Below are 18,999 nucleotides of genomic sequence, written 5' to 3' on the forward strand. Positions count from 1 at the left end.
TGTTCTACACACCTTGTCTCAGGCGGCACACGGCCCTTAGACCGGGTGGTGTATGTACACTGTGTGGTGTGCAGGGGATAGTGGAGCAGCAGTAGTGGAGTAGAGACTACAGACAACACACGGGGTGTCCACACCTACCCAGGACTCGCCTAAACATTACAGGGTCACGCAAGGATTAATTACGCTTACACTCAGGACACCAACTCACGATCTGTGTGGCTCCAGGACCGTTGAAGAAGAAACACATCTTCATGCACAAAGAGCACAACTCGACTAAAAATAATAATAATAATAATAATAATGATGGAAACCCAATGGACAACTACCGCTGCAAGAGTCACTACTGTGGGTACACTAGCGAGAACTGATATTATGCAGGTGAATACTGTAAATAGGCCTGCTCTAATAGCCACTAAATGTTGAGGACCTTAGATTTGGGCTAATGCTGCGGGTGAGGTGTCTAGCACAGTGGCTTACTCACTGAAAATAGCTCAGGTACAAGGGGCTGAGAGAAACAGATGCTCTGGTTCATACCTCACCCCCATGTGTTTCTCCTTCCTGATCCTCCTACCAGGGAAAATAACAGAATGATACGCTCAACACCATGTTCATCCAAAAGATAACGAAAGTCAGCTAATGTCAACAAAGCCTACATTAAGATTCCCCTGGTGGCTGGAAAGTAAAATGTGAGCCCTGTGGCGACAGCTACAAGACAATTTGTTGGTACAAAATATTGCCCTGGACAAGGACGCACCAGGCAAATATTATTGGCTCCTTTCAGTCATAGCACCTAAATGAGCATAGTACCATATGGGGGGTGGGGCCCTTGGTCCTACCTCAATAAATACAAGAAGATAAATTTCCAAGGAGGCGCTCTGTCTCCCTGCTGCACCTACGATCCCACCCTAGGGAAGGGTGTAAGGTCCAAAGGAGCAGCCATGCCTGAGATCTGTGTGAGCAACGTCTCTAGCCCATAGAAACGCAAAATAACATTAAATTAAAAAAAAAAAAGCTTAGAAAAAGATGAGAAAGACTAACAGTGGTAAGGACATAAGGATTGTACAGGCAAGGAGGAGGAGTACAGTCATACAAAGTAAGAAAATATTAAGACTATGGTCTCAGTCACCACCAGGGCAAGCTTCCTTTGTAGTCTCCAAGTTTTGTTTTTGTTTTGTTGTTTTACTATTACTTTCCTTACTATTAATAATTTGATATTTAAAAATTTACTTCTTCCAAAGCTGGGGAAACATTTCAGCATTTGGCACTCTCCATAATAACATGGCATATTGCACATAATAAAAAAAAGAAAAAAATCCACAACACAAAACACAACATGCAGTGCAAAACCACGTCTCCTCTAGCTGCGCTTTAGAAATGAGTAGTACACAAGATGTGTGTTAGTTACCCTGGCATACGCTAGACTAGTAACAGCTGAGGCGGGAGTTGTTAGTGAAGTGCACGTGAGATTTTGTCTCAGTCTGTTGTAGCAAAGGTCCCGCCGGGGAGCCAGGCTGGCCTGAAGATAGCCAACCACCACGACCCTCCGATGCTGTGGCAATCAGCGGGAAGTGGCAAGGGCAGGTCAAGTTCACAACATTTTGCCACAAATGGCTAAATGCAAGAGGGAGTTGTAAAAGGCAACATCATGCCCGGCTCCCAGCACACCCAACGCTCCACCCACCAAGGGAACACCCCCATCCCACAACACTGACAGTCACCCACCCAACACAGACAGGCCACGTCAGCAGAGGGAGGGGGTGAGAAGGGTAAAACTTGGGCAAGGTTAAAGAAGCCACAACCAAAGAAAAAGGGGTAAAATATATTAACTCAAGCAAAAGCCAACCCAACATTAAATAGAAGCGATATTAATACTTTAAATCAATATAGCATAATATCAAAAAATTTTATAACATAGAATCAATGCAGTAACAAAATAGTGCTAGTGCTAGTTTTAAAGCAGAATAACTGTATATTATATGGTGTGGTAATCAGACAAAAATTGAGAATAAAAAGCTGGTTTGAAAGGCTTCAACAGGCAACATACTCATTAAGTCTGTGGATGGATGAGCAAGTGTTACATGGGTAGAGCAAGGGATATGTGGGTCAGAATTTGGTAATGATAAAGACTGGTAACCCAAGAGTGTATCGTAGTTGAAAGATCAGAATAAACAATGTAATAACACGATAATAATCAATCTTGAGGAGAGCGTCAAATACTGGTCTCGTGAACTAGGTTGAGGAGATCTGGTGGAGTAGGTGGGGAGGCAGGCTGAAGTGTGCTGGAATGTGCTGCCATATTAGAGTGAAGGGTCTGGGCCACCAGTGTGTTAAAATGATGTGGAGAAAGAGGCTGTAGGAGTGGAGGAGAAGGGGGAGCTGTGCCAGCAAGGTGATGGTGGTGGTGGTGGCAGCACTTAGTACTTTGTGTGTTGGCGTGGGTGTGGGGTCGGTGGTGCCCCTGCTGCTGGTTTGCTGCTGCAGCAAGCCCTCCCTGAGGGGGGCTGCCAGGGGGTACCAGGGGGGCGGTCTCGGCCGTGGTGGGTGACGACTCTTCGATGGGTGTTACAAGGCGCACCGCTGTGTTGCACGACGCGCATCGCTTGTCACTATTGGGACTTGGGCTTTTTGTAGAGTCCTCATCTATGTAACTGATGTCTGACATGGGCCGGTTGCCCTGTTGACTGCGCGAGTTGCGCATACTATGCAAGCTGTGTAAACTATGGCAAGACCGCCGTTCTTCTAAGTCTTCCAGGGTTGACTTGAATGCTCGTATTACTCTCAACTGTAAACGGGACGGGATATCTAAATCAAACCCCCATATCTTTGTAACACATCCACATCTCATCAGTAACATGTTAGTAGCAACACGTAGAAACTAAATAAAACTCACCAGACAATTCACTGGTTACACAGTGCTATGAACATAAAACAACTAAGAATTGCTAGTAATTTTCACATACAATAATAATCAATAACAACAACGATAATAATAATAAAAATACAATCGTAATAATAATAATAATAATAATAATAATAATAATAATAATAATGACAGACTGAGGCTGAAAGAAGTGAAGGCTGTTGGAGACGGGGGTGAGGACGGTGTGACGCAGCCCTGTGTGATGGACGCCTGTTGACATGGGGCGACCTAAGACATGCAAGCTGCGTGCACAGCAGTGGCAGCCAGGGCACAACAAACTAGGCACAGGGCCAGGGCAGTGTTGAGACCGCTAGCCCGTGAAGACAATTATATTTGGCTATGCAGCACAGATATACAAACACACGAGCCTCTTGCTCTAGCCACAGTCTACACACTCCATCTCTTAGCATGGGGCACAAGAGTAGCTGGTGGATTAAGTGATGGGATGTCAATTCAAGGAATGTGTGGCAGGTTTTTTTTTCTAAACAGGTGGAACAGGGACAGGTGAAGGTGACAATCAGCAATACGACATCTTTAAGACAACAATCAGCTTTACGGCTATTTGGCTACAGTTACCAACCTGTTACAAAACCCATGGTGTCGGTCACGGGAGGAGCAAAACAAAGTTACTGTTAAATCAAAAAAAAAAAGTTAGTAGAAGGTCAGGGATTGTATAAGACAAGATTTCACAAGTGAGATGCTATTAGTGCAGTAGAAAATAATTAGCAGGGGCCTAGGGACTATAGCAAAATTTACTAAGTTTAACCGTATCAAATTTTTAAAAAAATGCATATGAAAGAGTAAATAGTACTGGAATCAGCTTTTGAGGACATTGGTAATTCCTTAATAAGGGAAGGATTTTGGCTTATGAGAGAGAGTCAGTCAGAGAATGGAGTGGTTGTTTTGGCATATACAGATGGAGCCTCTACAAAGTGGAATTTGTGTGGCAATACCACAGCCATCCATCAGCAGGTGGCAAGAGAGCAGAGTAGTGAGACGCACAATATGAGATAGTTTACAGTAATAAAAGAAACCAGCTGCCACTACTTGCACACACTTGCCCTACAGAAATTAATACATGGCAGACACACACTGCACCTTCCATTAAGAGCAGCTGAAAAAATGCTTATTAGCAGGGCTGCTGAGGCTTCTCTTCAGCTACGGGAGTGAAAACACATATCTAATACAAGCACTACTGCATGCCCAGCAGCAAATTCAATTCATGCAAAATCAAAATAAATCATATAAAAAATGAAAAAAAAAAGGAAACAAAATCATACCTGAAAAAACAAACAAAGAATAAAAAGGCTGAACCTAGGCTGGTCTTCATGCACTGGGGAGTGCCAAGTTTTGCGTAACCGACATCATGCTGCCGGGCACGCCTCTGTCAATCCTTTTAGGAAGTTCATAGAAACGCTAAGGAGTGAGGAAAGTGGCTCGAGGCAGAGACGGCTGAGCTAACGCAATACTCCAGCCTTACGAAAAGTGGAACGCTTTAATACCACTGCTGCTAGAAGGTTCGTCTGAACTTTATCACTCTCTTTTCTTTATTTCGGGTAGCGGCAAACTCCACAGAACTGCCTTACATGGCACTGGCTGGCCTAGGTCCTATAGGGCTTGGTGTAGCTTGTTTTTTAGAAACAGGAATGGTTGAGGTGGAAAAAAAAGAGAGAGAGAGAGAGAGAGAGAGAGAGAGAGAGAGAGAGAGAGAGAGAGAGAGAGAGAGAGAGAGAGAGAGAGAGAGAGAGAGAGAGCCACATAGAAGCTGCATCACATGTCTACACAAATGATATACAATTATACAGAGTATTGTTGAGAATTTGAGACTTTAAATAATCCATATGAAGTATAACAAAACAAAAACCACAAAACAAAAAACAAATTAAAGTATCTGATTATTATGGAATACAGTACATAAATTTTCAGTTACAGTAATAAGCTAAATATCAAAAAGCAAAAAGGTTGACACACAAAAGAAATAAGAACCCTCCCCGAAATATTTAGATACATTAAAATGGCGTAATCAGCTTTGGAGAGTTATAAAGAAATATTAAAGCACAATGCCATCTACCAGTGTGTATACCAAATTAACTTTAAATAATTATATAAACCATGGGTACTGTTACTGACTAAAAAAATCTTGAATATACTTGCACAAAAATGATAAGATATGAATGGACATTATTAAAGGTTAAAACATTTTAATTTATCTAATAAATATTTCCTATTTTTGTGTGTTTGCATTTGAGGGCAAAAACATACTGTATAAACGTTAGATTTCAACCAAAATATATAGTACTGTACTGTATATATACATACAAATTCTTGTATTCATCATAAATTTGTTTGTAATTCAGTTCTTTCTCTGAATTAGCTAGATGTACTGTAAACATATTACTAAACACAAAAGCAGCCAGTGGGAGTACAATAGCAACCGTATGCAGATTTTGCCATACGAATCAAGAAAAATTCGACCTAAAACTCCTCTAATCCCAAAAGACAAGCCAACAGAGAGGAGGTAAAAGAAATGGAACAAAACTCTGTACCAATGATTTATATAACATCAGTAAGTATACAATTGGCAGTGGACAAGAATGTTTGAGGTCTCACTTGGATAAAAAAGGGATTTCATAAAAACGGAAGCACCAGAGGGAGGATAAAAGAGCCAAAGCACAGACAGACAGACAGACAGACCGACAGCAAATTATACAGTAAAAGGATTTTGGGAAAGAGCTGTATGTAGGATATATTTTTTGGTGTATTGAGCTTTGAAACGCAAGTATATAAGGATTGCCAGCACACTGAAATGCACAGAATTTACTAAAATTACTGAGGTCACACTTTTCTGCTATATGGAGCTAATGCATAATTTCCACTGTAAGTAGTAATAATAATTGGATGGATGACATGAAATGATATATAATAGCTAGCTGACTGACTGCTTGACTATGTTCCCAGCTGGGTTGACTGGCTACCTGGCTGGGACAAAACCTATCACTACTGTTGTCCTGGTGGTTGGATCGCGAGTTCAGTGCATGAAACACACACACACACGAGTCTCAGTTTTGTCTTGGAGAACTCACACATGGTAGACAGCTGCATAATGAAAGTGGACATAAGAGTAAAATCTCATTATACTTATATAAAACATCACACTGGCCTTTTTAAAACTTATACAGATTACTGGTGAAGGTATAGACTTTTATTGTTCAAGAAGAAAAAAAAATGAGGAAAAAATCACAGTCATTGTATATCAGACTACTAAACGGCAAGGGCTGTAGACAAACCTGGAATAATGTTGTTAAAACATTATAATGAAAAACAAAATTACTTGAGCTTTCTCTTTTTATATGAGAGAAGTCAGTGTCCCTGTAACAAAAGTCATCAAGCAAAGAATTAAGTTTAAGTGTGTCTCTTGTATCAATGTGTAATATTTTGTAATTTTAAAGTTTGTAAAAGGGAATTGTTAAGGATTACTTACAAAAAAATATGAATCAAAATAATTCTAAAATACAAAATTTAATTGACTGAAAAAAAAAATATATATATACATATCTAGGTTTTATGTTGTGTTTAATGTCATATATTGTTAAAACTAAAAAAATAGAGAAAGTGAGTAAACTGAATAGAAAGGAGAAAAGGACAAAACCAAAACACTTTTGACACAGCATCTGTACAATGAAAGTACAAAGATCATCAGTAACAAAGATAATTCTAGAAAGATTTCAAGTCTGTAAGTAGAACACCCAAGAAAATTATTTTATAAAAAATCATATATTTTACCCCTTAACGTCTAAATTCATCAGGTATGCGGGTACTGTATGCAAAAATTAGCGGAAAAGACATTTTATACACAATAAGATATAATTTACGTAAATATATCATATCAAATACTAATAACATTCAAAATCATTAAATTTTGTGTTCTCTCTATAAACACTCAAAACTATCTAATAATCCTAAAATGGCCTATACAGTATTGTATTCTGCAAGTCTATAATTATCTAAAAATATTTCACCTTCTTTTCTCTACTCATAGCAAACAAAATATCTCTCAAAACCTACACTATTCACCCTAAAACTATAGTTTGTAAAGCAAAAGACTTGTATAACTATGGTGGTGGTGTAGCAAATATTCAAGGACCACTCCTACCTCCTAATTGCTTTCAATAAAAATAATTTAATGATAGAAACCATTTCTCATAATTATATTAGTGAAAAACTTTAATAATCTTAATTTGTTATTTTCAATTTTTTAATTTTCACAAAACACTCTTTAAATGAACTCGTTAAGTATGCCGTTTTACGTTATGTAACTTTGGAATAAATTCCGACAGTATCCAAGATACAAAAAACCAGATTACTGTCCTAACTACTAACTCTCCTAAACTTCTAGGTAAAAGAATGTAACAGTGGCTGCCAAAAACATTCAAAACACAACTACAGTTACAGATTTCCTGAAGAGGTAAAACGTATACTGTAACTTCGAAACTGGTTTTTCTGTGACTTAATGACAATATTCAAAAGTTAGTACAGTACTGCATTGCAATCTTGAACAATAACTTCTAAGCCCTCCACACTACAAAAATTATCCAAATAACAGCCTACATCTTTACTCACATTATAGTACTAAGAAATGTAAATTCAATTGACAGTATTGGGATTCATGACTAAGAAAAATTATTTTCCAAGCAAACAAAAATGCTACAGAACAAAAAATTCAAAACCAAACCCAAATGGGAAAAAATCTGAAAAAATAAAAATAAAGGAACAAAACAAAATGTGAATGTTTCATTTGTAGATGTAAACTTCCATGAGCATATTTATCACATAATTGAATGTTACATTATATTCTTCAGAAATGGAAAGGAGACAAAAATATTTCTGGTTATGGCCAGATTTGCTGCAAAGAGACTTATGTTAGTATAATCTTGAGAATTTTTCAAGTTAAAACACTGTATCATTGGGTTAAAAAATAATAATCTCTAACATCATAGTACAATTTCATACTAATGCCATGTTTCCTTTAGTTTTATTGTACCAAGACATCCATAAATCACACAAACAATGGCTAGTATAGCAATATCATTAACTTTTCCAAATTTAACATATCAACAATATAACTGTATTCCAATCAATGCTCCTCCCCCCAAAATAATTAAACAATTCATTTTATTTTACTATGATGATGTATTGTCCAGGGCTTGGAGACATGTACATCATTCCATACACAAATATAGTCCTTCCAACTCTCAATAGATAAAACCAACCAACTCCTATCAATAGTAAAGATACACTGTATTTGTAGATATTCCGAAATTGTTTCTTTAAACTTACTGGTATTTTAACGAGAATAATGAAGCTCAAGTCCCATAAATCCAATTTTACTATAAAGTGTCAATGGGACTTGAGCTCTAATTAAAAAAATAAAAACCGTAAAATTTTGGTCATAACTGCATTTTGGCAAGTGATTTTTCTTGGGATAAAAGCTCTAAACAAGGCTACTAGTAGGTGTTTTTTATAATTTTAAATGTTTTAATATACTTTACATTTGTTCTAGCTACATAACATTACCATATGCACAGTGAAGTAAAAATAAAATAAAAACTAATGAAAATGAGGTATGGAAAAAGCACGCATGAACACATGCATAACTGAGCCTATAGTAGGATTCTCTTCTTTTTAGTACACACGTGAAGCCACTGAATACGCATACCTGATGTTTCATGGAGACTTTAGCCTTTTTTATTTCACTTTTATCTACAAAGTGGTGATAATCATCCAAACTGCCTCATTACAAAACTATGAACTCTTGAACCTTAAATCAATTACTATTTAGTATAATGTTTGGTTTGTGAAAAAGGAAACAATGAAAAAAGGAAAGAAGCCTTCAGTAAGAAGTTATGTATATCCCCTTTTTATAAATAATTGGTAGGCTAGCTGAGAAAATTTCAATAAAATTAATGAAATTATGCTATAAAACTGAAATCCAACATTTCTATTAGTCTCATAACTAAGCTTTGACTATAAATACAGGCTAACAATTATCAATGTAATATGTTACTTTCATTATCACACTATATGCAGCTATGTATTTAGACATTATTTATAACTTGTAGAACTTACTTTTTCACATCAACATAAGAGAGCCTAGACACTAAAAAATCATAAACATCTTCAAACAAAACATATATAGATGTCAAATGAAATCAGAAGTACTAAGAACCTGCAAGTGAATGTAGTTTATAGAAAGAAAGAAAAAAATTAACAAAAGCTGTAAAAGTTAAAAAGAAAGAAGATTAACAAAAAGTTGTAAAAGTTAAACTACCACAAATGGATATTTAAAAAAATAATCCTACCTGAAAAGAAATCAAAATGGAATTTTAATTGTAAAATCTATTGTTCATACCCACCTGACATTCATATTGCTTCTTCTCAAGAAGCCCAGTTTTATCGAAAGTTCCCCCTAAGACAAAATTTTCTGTTTCCTTTCCTTTCAATAGACTTATGTTTCTAGTAAAGTCATGAGACAATTTAGTAGTTTATGACAAAAAGTAAGGACTGTGCATGCCATAGAACCTTTGTCTTTACAAGTCTTGAAGTCAAAACTATTTCATTTCCTCTTGACACCAAAAAATCAGTGAGAAGGAGAGTGGGCATGTATATGAACATCAGACAAATGTAGAAATAAATCTTATTATCAAAATTCTGTTTATTTCTATGAACCTCCCGTGATGTTCATAATGCTGAATTCTGTTTATTTCTATGAAACTCTCCTGAGGTTCATATTGCTAATTTCCATACTTTGATGGAGGTGGTTCACCAGTGAAGGTAAAATAAGTCATTTATAGTTCAAAAATACAAAATATTTAAAATTCTTAACTTTCGTGAAATAAATTTTGAAAATTAAAATTCCAAATATGTTACTTCCTAATGGCCTATTATCTATATAACCTCAACACCTAATAACTAAAATCAGACTTTTTGTAAATTTAAAAGAAAATTATATAACAATTAGGGACATTACCTCTAACATCCCTAGTTTTGTCCAAATAATAATGGATGGCTCTTGCCAGAAAAAGGAATCTACTTTTGATGCAATGCCCTCATTCTTTTTCAGAGGGGATGTGGAAAAAATTTTTGTAACTTTTAGTTTTAAATCCTTTTTAGCTCTAAAAGTAGGCAAAAGAGATATCTTCTGCAACCCAAAGCTTACCCCTAAAAGATAGTGCTTTGAGTTCACTTAAGCATTCAGTTCAAGCCAGTACCAATAAGGACACTGATTTAGCTGTGAGATCTTAAGTGAAAGCTTCTCCTACAGTTCAAAACTCAAACCTCCAAAATACCATAAAACCAAGTACTTATTCAAAAGATAGACCTAACTATTGGTCTTTCAATACTATAAAGCCTAAATTCATAACCTAAATTACCTGAAATGTATAGATCTAATCGCACATGCTTGAATAAAGAATAAAGCATTTTAAACTTTCTCAGCAATAAAGGGATTGAACCCTTTTATCCAATGGAAGAACAAGAACTGTTGCTATAATCATTCCTTAACATAGATTCTTCTGACCATGAACCAGAAAAGACTTAAAATTTACCTAGATCTCCAACCAGTCCAGTAACTTAGGCATCCACACTTGCTGAGGCTGAATCCTTTCCAACGAATTTCTCAAAAGTAGCTAACCGTCCAGGTATTAAAAAACTTTTAGCTCCAGAATTCTTAATCATTTCAAAATACAGACCATCATCCTGGTGAACACACAAGGTGAAATCCTGAGAACTAAACATAACATTTAATTATTAAACCTTTAAAGGAGGAATTTTCTTGAATTGATATTAATAGGATTGTGAAAATATGCACCAGAGAGGTCTATTGACAACACCTGATCTTTTCTTTATTGCCCCAGAACTGTCAGGGGTGAAACCATTTCTTTCAAAAACTTTGTGAAAATTGTAAACTTGCTGAGGATCAAGACATCGAATACTGGTCTCCAACCACTTGAAGCTTTGGGGACTAGGAATAACCTGCTATAAAACTTCAGAGCTGCTTTTAGGACCTCTTCTATCACATCTTTCTCCAGAAGGATCACAATTTCCAGTTTCAGAACCTGAGCCTTTGCTGTACTTGTTAGATAACCGAGATATGGATCTGGTTCCTTGGACAAGGGAGATCTGGAGGTTAAAGGGATCCAGTAACCTCCTTTGACTACAGCTAGCACCCACGTACTGGGACAAAGGTTTTCCAAAACATGATAAAATTGGTTGTCTTCCTCTTACTAGGATTTGCAGGAAACGACCATCATAACATTCTCCGATAAGATCTTCAAATCCGATAGGCAATATTTCCCAAAACATCTATTAGAGCAGAATCCTGACATTCAACAGTTACGAAAGTAAATCTTTTACGACAATTCTAGGAACATTGAATCTATTGCATTAAAGGTAGAAACTTGGGCATCCTAGAAAACATCTCAAACTATCACTTTGAACCCTGATACCTAATTGAGCAATTACTTTAACTAACCTACCTACATCCAAAAGAGGATGAAAAATAGGGGAAGAAATCAAAGGTTTCTGTACCTCAGAGACTGTCTTACCATTGAGGCACATACTTGATTTTCTTCTCTTAATCTGAAAAAACACAAAGGCTGATACATCCTCGGAAACCGTCTGACACAGTTTCAGCTAATAAAGTCAGATAACCGCAAATTAAATTAAAATCCTGTTGCCCTGCAAATATCTCTTCTATAAAACTAATAACAACTTGTACTATAGAATTTGCAAAGGAGAGCATTTCGAAAATCCTTCCTGCTTTTTCACGAACTAATAGCATTTCTTTAGTAAACCAGCTTACAAACCCTGCCTTTAGATGAAACATGAGATTAGCAACTAGTTTTCCCATTTGTTTAAAGTTTTGACCAATAGCTGTTGTGGATTCGTTTTTCAAAGGACTCGCTTCAGCAGTAAAAGTAGTAGGGCCTACATACGTCACTTTAGTTAACCTGCAATGAACTAGTGTCCAAATTTGAAAGCAAATGATACATACTACCATCCAAAACATGATGCAACTGATCAATTTTAGCTAAAATTTTATCAGAAATTTTTTTTTCATAGGATTCATATGATATGCTATGCTATCCAGATATGAAATATGTAAAAGACTTACTTCAGCGAGTGCGGGATATTAGGTTCCAGGCTATTAACCCGGTCTCCGGCCCCGTAATCTACTCGTCTAAAAGAGCAGCAAGGATTGCAGTAAGGCTAAGGCTTCGCTGCAGAAGGGTCTACAGTATATAAACAATTACCACTCTATGAGAAGATCTTGAATCTATAACATGCTGTGCTTCATCAGATCCCTCACTGAATGGAACACTATTACCTCTTGGCCTGACTTAAATTCAGTTTAGGATTAGAAATAGGGCACGTAAAATCTGAATTACCCCTTTGAGTGAAGATTCGCTGGCTTTGAGATTTCACATGAGAAGTATCTCCCACGCGAGACAAAAAACATGACTGCCCAGAAACAATTCCCTTGAGCAATCTTTCCAGTAGTTACTAACAATTCCTGAGAAAGATATTTTTAAATAAACTAAAAACTTGACAATTTGGAGTACACGGATGTAAGAATGATGTAACAGACAGGAGAGACAAACTTCTGTGGTGGGGGCGAGCTTTGCTTCCTGCCATTAACCACTAGATTGTCTTTTTATTTTAGTAGAGGCATAAATCTATTGAAAAGAAAGAAAAGGGAATTTTTTTTACTTTTAGGGAGCAAATATCAATAAAACAGAGCTTCCAGAGAAGAAGAGATGTGAACAACAGGGAGGTTCATACAAATAATCATCCCCACAAAAGGCAATTGGGAATAGTCATAGGTGAAAACACTAGTGATAGAAACCCATAAAAAAATGGTACTAAAATATGATTTTACGATATGGAAGAGCATTTTGGGAATAGTCATAGGTAAAAACACTAGTGATAGAAACCCATAAAAAAATGGTACTAAAATATGATTTTACGATATGGAAGAGCATTTTGGAAAATTATCACCACACAATGGTAAACCATGACATTTTATTCATAGTCCCTAATAGGAATCCAGAGACCAAAATAAAAATACGACAGTGACTGTACCTTTGACTTTTGTTAATCAAAAATTTTATTTAGGTGCAATAAATAATATCTTGAGTTGCATTAGAAGATGCTCTGAAGAAAGAAATCATTTATAATATTAGTCAATCTGAAAAAGGTGCTGCATCTTTAAAGTTTCTATATTAGGATATATAACAGTGGCTGGTGCAAAGGAAATGTTATCCTAAGTGATTTACTATCACAATGACGTCAAACCCACACCATACAAATTACACGACAACTATTTAACACAATGACACTTACATAGACAAAGTTTTCACTAGCAAACTTGAAACTAGTGCTGATACATATCAAGCTGTTTTAAATCCATTTCCCCAATAAAAAACATTTCCTGTACCAACTATTTCAGTAAATTTCTTCCATTATCATTAAGCCCAAATCAAGGTTAACTTAATGTAAAGCACACAACTACATCTTGACGACACAAAAATGCAGGTCAAACTTAACATGGAGCAACATCACAATAGTGATTAACCTACAGATTTTGAATATGCCCTCTCAATTTCCACAGTACCAGATGGACTGATACAGCATAAGATAGCTATTAAATGTCCTCTTCAAATGTGGCATGTAATAAAAGTTAGTTGTAGCAAAATCAATGTTATCAAAACCATTTAGTAAACACCGTGCACAAGCTTTAGTCCTCAAGAGAAAATGCAAGGAATAGTTGCAAATTTCCTCCTATCTTAACAGTATTTACTTGTAACAAATTTTTATCAATTATAAAATTGTCAAAATTTCTCTACACTGAGTTTTACCTGCAATGATGGTAAACCAAACGTAAATGAAGACAGGAAATATTTTTGGGAAATGTGATAAGCTCCTTGAAGGAAATTAAAATACAAATTTGGATCACATGAATAAACAGCTGCATTATTTGTATTTATTACAATTATCTTAATTTTTTTTTGTTGCCATCATCATCGTGCATGAGGTTATTTAAGTGTGGTGTGCGTTTGTCAATGACTGTGAACTGAGTGGCATTGATACATTATAGTACTTATACTAATTAACTATCATACAATAAACCTGCCTGTACTTCAAAAGATCATAAAAATGATCATACATTATCAAGGACAGTTAGGAGTGGTAAAAAGTAATTACAAACAATACTAATCACGAATACAGATGAAGACATAAGGTACTGAATATAAAGACGACAATAAGCTAATTCTCTGATGAAAGATACTTTTAACTACAAAATCATGTGAACATGTAATCCTATGACTGCTCTAAACCTCAATGGGATAATTGAATGGTCTAAGAACTTACGATATTCTGGAATTAATTTTTTTTTCTTATTTCTGCAAATGCTTTGGTTTGGAGCACGCACATTACAATAATGAAGGCATTAATTGTACCTTGAGTGATCATACACATATTTGGTTAACAGCTAATGAGACAGTGACAATACTGATACATTTATAAACTTTTGGTGCCTTTGATCAAGTTATGACATTTACTTCTTTTTATTCAATAATATACAGTTTTAAAGGATAAAGTTAAGGATTTTTTCTCGTCAAAATTAGAAATGTTCTTCTGCCTATCATTACATCTTTCAAATACTTTACTATACTATTTTGTAGAACAGAGATTAATAAATATAAAAACTTGAACCCTTCTTTCTCAGTCATAGTTGCTTTTTTATCAAAACTAGGATTTTACTGCTGACATTTAACAACAAAAGTTATTTTATCATCACTACATTCCCTACAGTCAAAAGCAAAGAAAAAAAAAAGGAATTTGTAGATGATATAGCCTAATGATTATCAGACCTAAGTAAACATCACCTCTCCCTCTTATAAAAGATACCTTTTGAAAAAGATAAAACTGCAGTATTGATATACATACTGTATTGCATACTGTATTTTGTATAATGTACTGGATACACTTGAATTTGTTCTTTGCTTGCAACTGACTTTAAATAGCAGTATTCTTCATATTTAATCAATCAATTTTAGAATTTTCTGGAATTCGCAGTTCATTATTACCTCAAAGTAATATTTTTGTGATTTAAAGATTTACTACGCTATCAAGTAACTTTGGTCTTACAACAAATTACATTGTATACATGTTCTATTTGCAGTCAATCATTTATGAGGCAAAATTTCATCTGAAATCAGAAATGATAAAAGCCTTTCATTGTGACACATTGTAATTTAAGGTTACTTGCGATGGACAATATAAAATATCCCAAGTAAAATCTAATAGTTATTTCAAGAAAGAAAATGGATTAAAACCACTAATTTACCAACTTTATTTCTATAATAAAAAAACTTTCATACCCCTCTCCACCCACATAAAGGGAGTCCATTTATTAAGCTGGATTTTAATGCACTTTTATATATAAATATGTACAGTACTGCGATATATTACTACTTTATACAAAAACAAAGACGTAATAAATGAATCGAGACGAACAACACGAGAACGCCATCACACAAACAAAAAAGGCAACAAGTAAAGTAATGTGTGATTTCTTACCTTTGGGTTATAATGCAAAGAAAAACAGCTTAATGGTTAGAATTATTTGAACAACACACATCCACAGATAAACTGCAATCATTTGCCAACAATCTACACTGAATATGAAAAATGTTTTTTGCTAAAAATCAAACTAGTTATAGTACGCCACTCCAAGAGCCATGAAATATTACATTTGACTAGTGGCCAAAGGTATTCAATATACACGTACTTATTAGGAGTTGAATACTGTGCCTAGCTTATGACCTTTCTCAACTTACATCCATATTTACTTACAACCAAAATTTCTTAGAAGTATGTTTATAGATATAGAGAAAACAATAAAAACTATAAAATATATTATTTGATAATGCTTAAATATGGGGTAAATTGTAGTAAATGCAGTTCCCAAGGCTTACATTCACTTTCCCTATTAATCTTCATCGGAAACGTAACCAAGTTAGCTCAGTACCATTTGTATGACAAAGAAATTCAGTGGTACCAATTTCAGTTCCAATTTCAGTTTTAGAGTATCACTGTATCTTACCATGCAAAATTATGATAATCAGTGTAACAAAATTTCAAATTAATTATAGTACTGAAAATCTATCTAAACTGTTTTGAAGGTCATTAAATTTTCTTTTCCATTTTAATAAAAATATGGATATTTATGATCGCGAGAGCAATTACGAGCTAAAATACTGCCTTCCCAAAATAGTACCTAGGACTACAAATTATTCATCACCTTTTTATTATCAAAGAATATGTATAAAATGTGGGTAACTGCACAGTATAAATGCAAATGTTTACGCTATAAAAAAATATTGTCAGTGTCAATGAGATATTTGTAAATTTACTAAGAGTAATAACCCATTTCACTCTAAAATTCAACAATACAACTTTTATTCTCAACGGCTAAATCAAATTTGATTTGGGGACTGGTTGTTTGAATGAACTCGGAACATGTATTACTGGTCGCTAAATTAAGATGATGCAAAAACTGTGGCACGGAGGGATTAGACATACAGTACTGCAATTAGTAGGTAGTTGCACTATGACACTATAAGCTGTTAGTATATGAGTGGAGGTAGTGAATAAATTATCATTTCTAATAATTATTTTGACTCGCTTATTCTTTTATAATAAAAAGTCATAATAACAGCTGGCATCAATGCCAAAAGTTGTATATTACATTTTATTTCATTTTACATTTTCATATTAAATTACTACTGTATTACAAATAAACAACAGATAATTATATATCTGGAGCCAAAAATAATTCAGGATACAAAGCTTTTTGTCTTACTATCAATCTTGGTGACAGGTACTTATGGAATATCTTTCCATGTAACCAGCTGGTTGGAGTTGAAACATGCTTTCTGTTTAAATAATGACAATTTTCTTCCATCTTTCAATCACTTCAAACCTAATGACCACTGGTCTTAAAAGTCTATTGTCTTTAAAACATTACCATTTCTTCAGCCTTATTCTAGAACAGGCATAGCATTTAAAACCCAAATATATGGAAATATCAAACTTTAGTCAGCTAGTTTGATTACTTTTTAAATTCCACTACTCGAGTGGCAGTTGTTCCACCTCTCACTTTCTGAATCATTCAACAATCGGTTGCATGACTTGCTGACTGAACGGGATGATAATTACCAAGTAGATATTTTCAAGAAAATATTTAGTTAGGGGGTATATTCTATGCAAGAGTTAATAGCTTGAAAATTAGTATTTATTTCATTACCTTCAAGCTTTCATATAGAATACTTTCATGTTTGTCAAAAGTGAATTTTCAAAAAATTATTTTTTTGAGTGAACTTATTTTGTAATGACACCAAACCTTTTTCTCCCATCGCTGTTACAACTTCAGAGAAAATGCCAAGATGAAAACATTTTTCTTGAATCACAATGGGATTTGAGAAAATAAAACTAACATTTGTTTATGTCATGTGGAGGCTAGTGCAATGCTACTGCATTCACCCACTGCAAAGAGTACTTTAGCATTATTTTCTATTTTAGGCATACTCAGGAAATGTTTCAAGTCAAAGATGATTTTTTCCATTCTGCACTTATACTATTACAGATTACTATTAAGAAAATGATTACATATCTTTTAGTGAATGTGTCTTATGTAATGATTTCTGTAACCACCAACAATAACAATCTGGAATACCTGGAACTTAGAATCAGCATTGAACATTTCTATCTTCCAAAAAATACAACAATTACAGTAATACCTCAGTTTACTTGTAACTTGGAACACAAGCATGAAATTTTAATTCGGTATACAGTACAAGCATCGTATCTGTCTGCTAACAAAAATTTCCCCATGTATGTGCATTTTTTTGGACAAGTACTGTGCTAATGAAACTAGCACGAAATTAGTTAAGTGGTGCCCATAAACCACACAGGCAGTTCACGCTTTATTTATGTGACTTTTACCCCCTTTTTCATGTCATTTTAAAATAAATGGAAATGCAGCCATCTCTAGATAGGATGAATGTATCCTTGTCAAAACTGAATGTAACCGTGTGAAAAAATTACCAAGTGTTCATAAAGCGTAAATTAAGTGATTCATTAAAGGTAATGAACGCTATTCAAGCGAGAAAACTCCTGATATTTTACCCGAAGTTTCCATGAAGGAAGATTCTCTCTCAAAGCAGTAACACCCTCCCCCTCTTCTCTCGTCTCCCATACACCAGCCACAACTCACCTCAAAGGTGAAGTGCAGAGCAGGTAAATTTGTCAATACTTTCTATTTTATGTTGAATTATTAATTTGCGATAATTTCTGATGTCAGGGGTTATAATTTGCTCTTTAAATAATATAAAATAATATTAAAAATTAGTCAATACACGTATTTATGGACGTGTGGAACGCATCAAGCAAATTCCCTTTACTTCTTACAAGAAAACTGTTTTGTTTTAAAAGCTTTCGGGTTACACGCTTCCTCCTGAAATGGATTAAACATGTTTACCACGGTACTACTAGTGTTCCTAATTACTTTCATATATTGCTTTTGACAGGGAGGCTAAAAAAATTATGCTAAGATATCAACTCAAAGAAAAAAGGTTACCACGTTTAAGTAGAAAAATTAAAATTTCCAAAAAGAACAGCCTAAACAGGGGAGGATTAATATTATACACTAAATTTCATAAATTCTTCTTAAATATTTCATTTAGTTATCCAGTAATACCATAAAAAAAACTCCGCATATGTAAGGGTGCAATCAAATAAGTAACCTTAGGGTAAAACAGTCAAGGTAAATCAGAATAACTGATGTATGTATGGCACACAAAAAACACATTTGTTAGAATAAAAGCTGACAAACTCATTACCCACAAAAAAAGCTAAAAGCAGTTGAGAGTGTTTCATGTTACGTGGGAGAGAAGAAAAGAAGCGAGTTGAAATCTAGTGGGAAAAATAAGCATCTGAAGAGCAAGAAAAGAGGC

The 18,999-nt window shown here is 34.8% G+C and overlaps 1 protein-coding gene across 1 annotated transcript in view; it reads right to left on the minus strand.

Moving 5' to 3' along the window:
• LOC137650039 (plasma membrane calcium-transporting ATPase 2-like) overlaps nt 1-18,999 on the minus strand; it is a 145,609-nt gene that overhangs the window by 10,831 nt on the left and 115,779 nt on the right. Inside the window, 1 exon segment of the mRNA XM_068383061.1 lies at nt 535-567. Coding sequence (XP_068239162.1) covers nt 535-567 — 33 coding nt within the window.

Source organism: Palaemon carinicauda, chromosome 11 (assembly GCF_036898095.1).
Source record: "Palaemon carinicauda isolate YSFRI2023 chromosome 11, ASM3689809v2, whole genome shotgun sequence".
Lineage (NCBI taxonomy): Eukaryota > Metazoa > Arthropoda > Malacostraca > Decapoda > Palaemonidae > Palaemon > Palaemon carinicauda.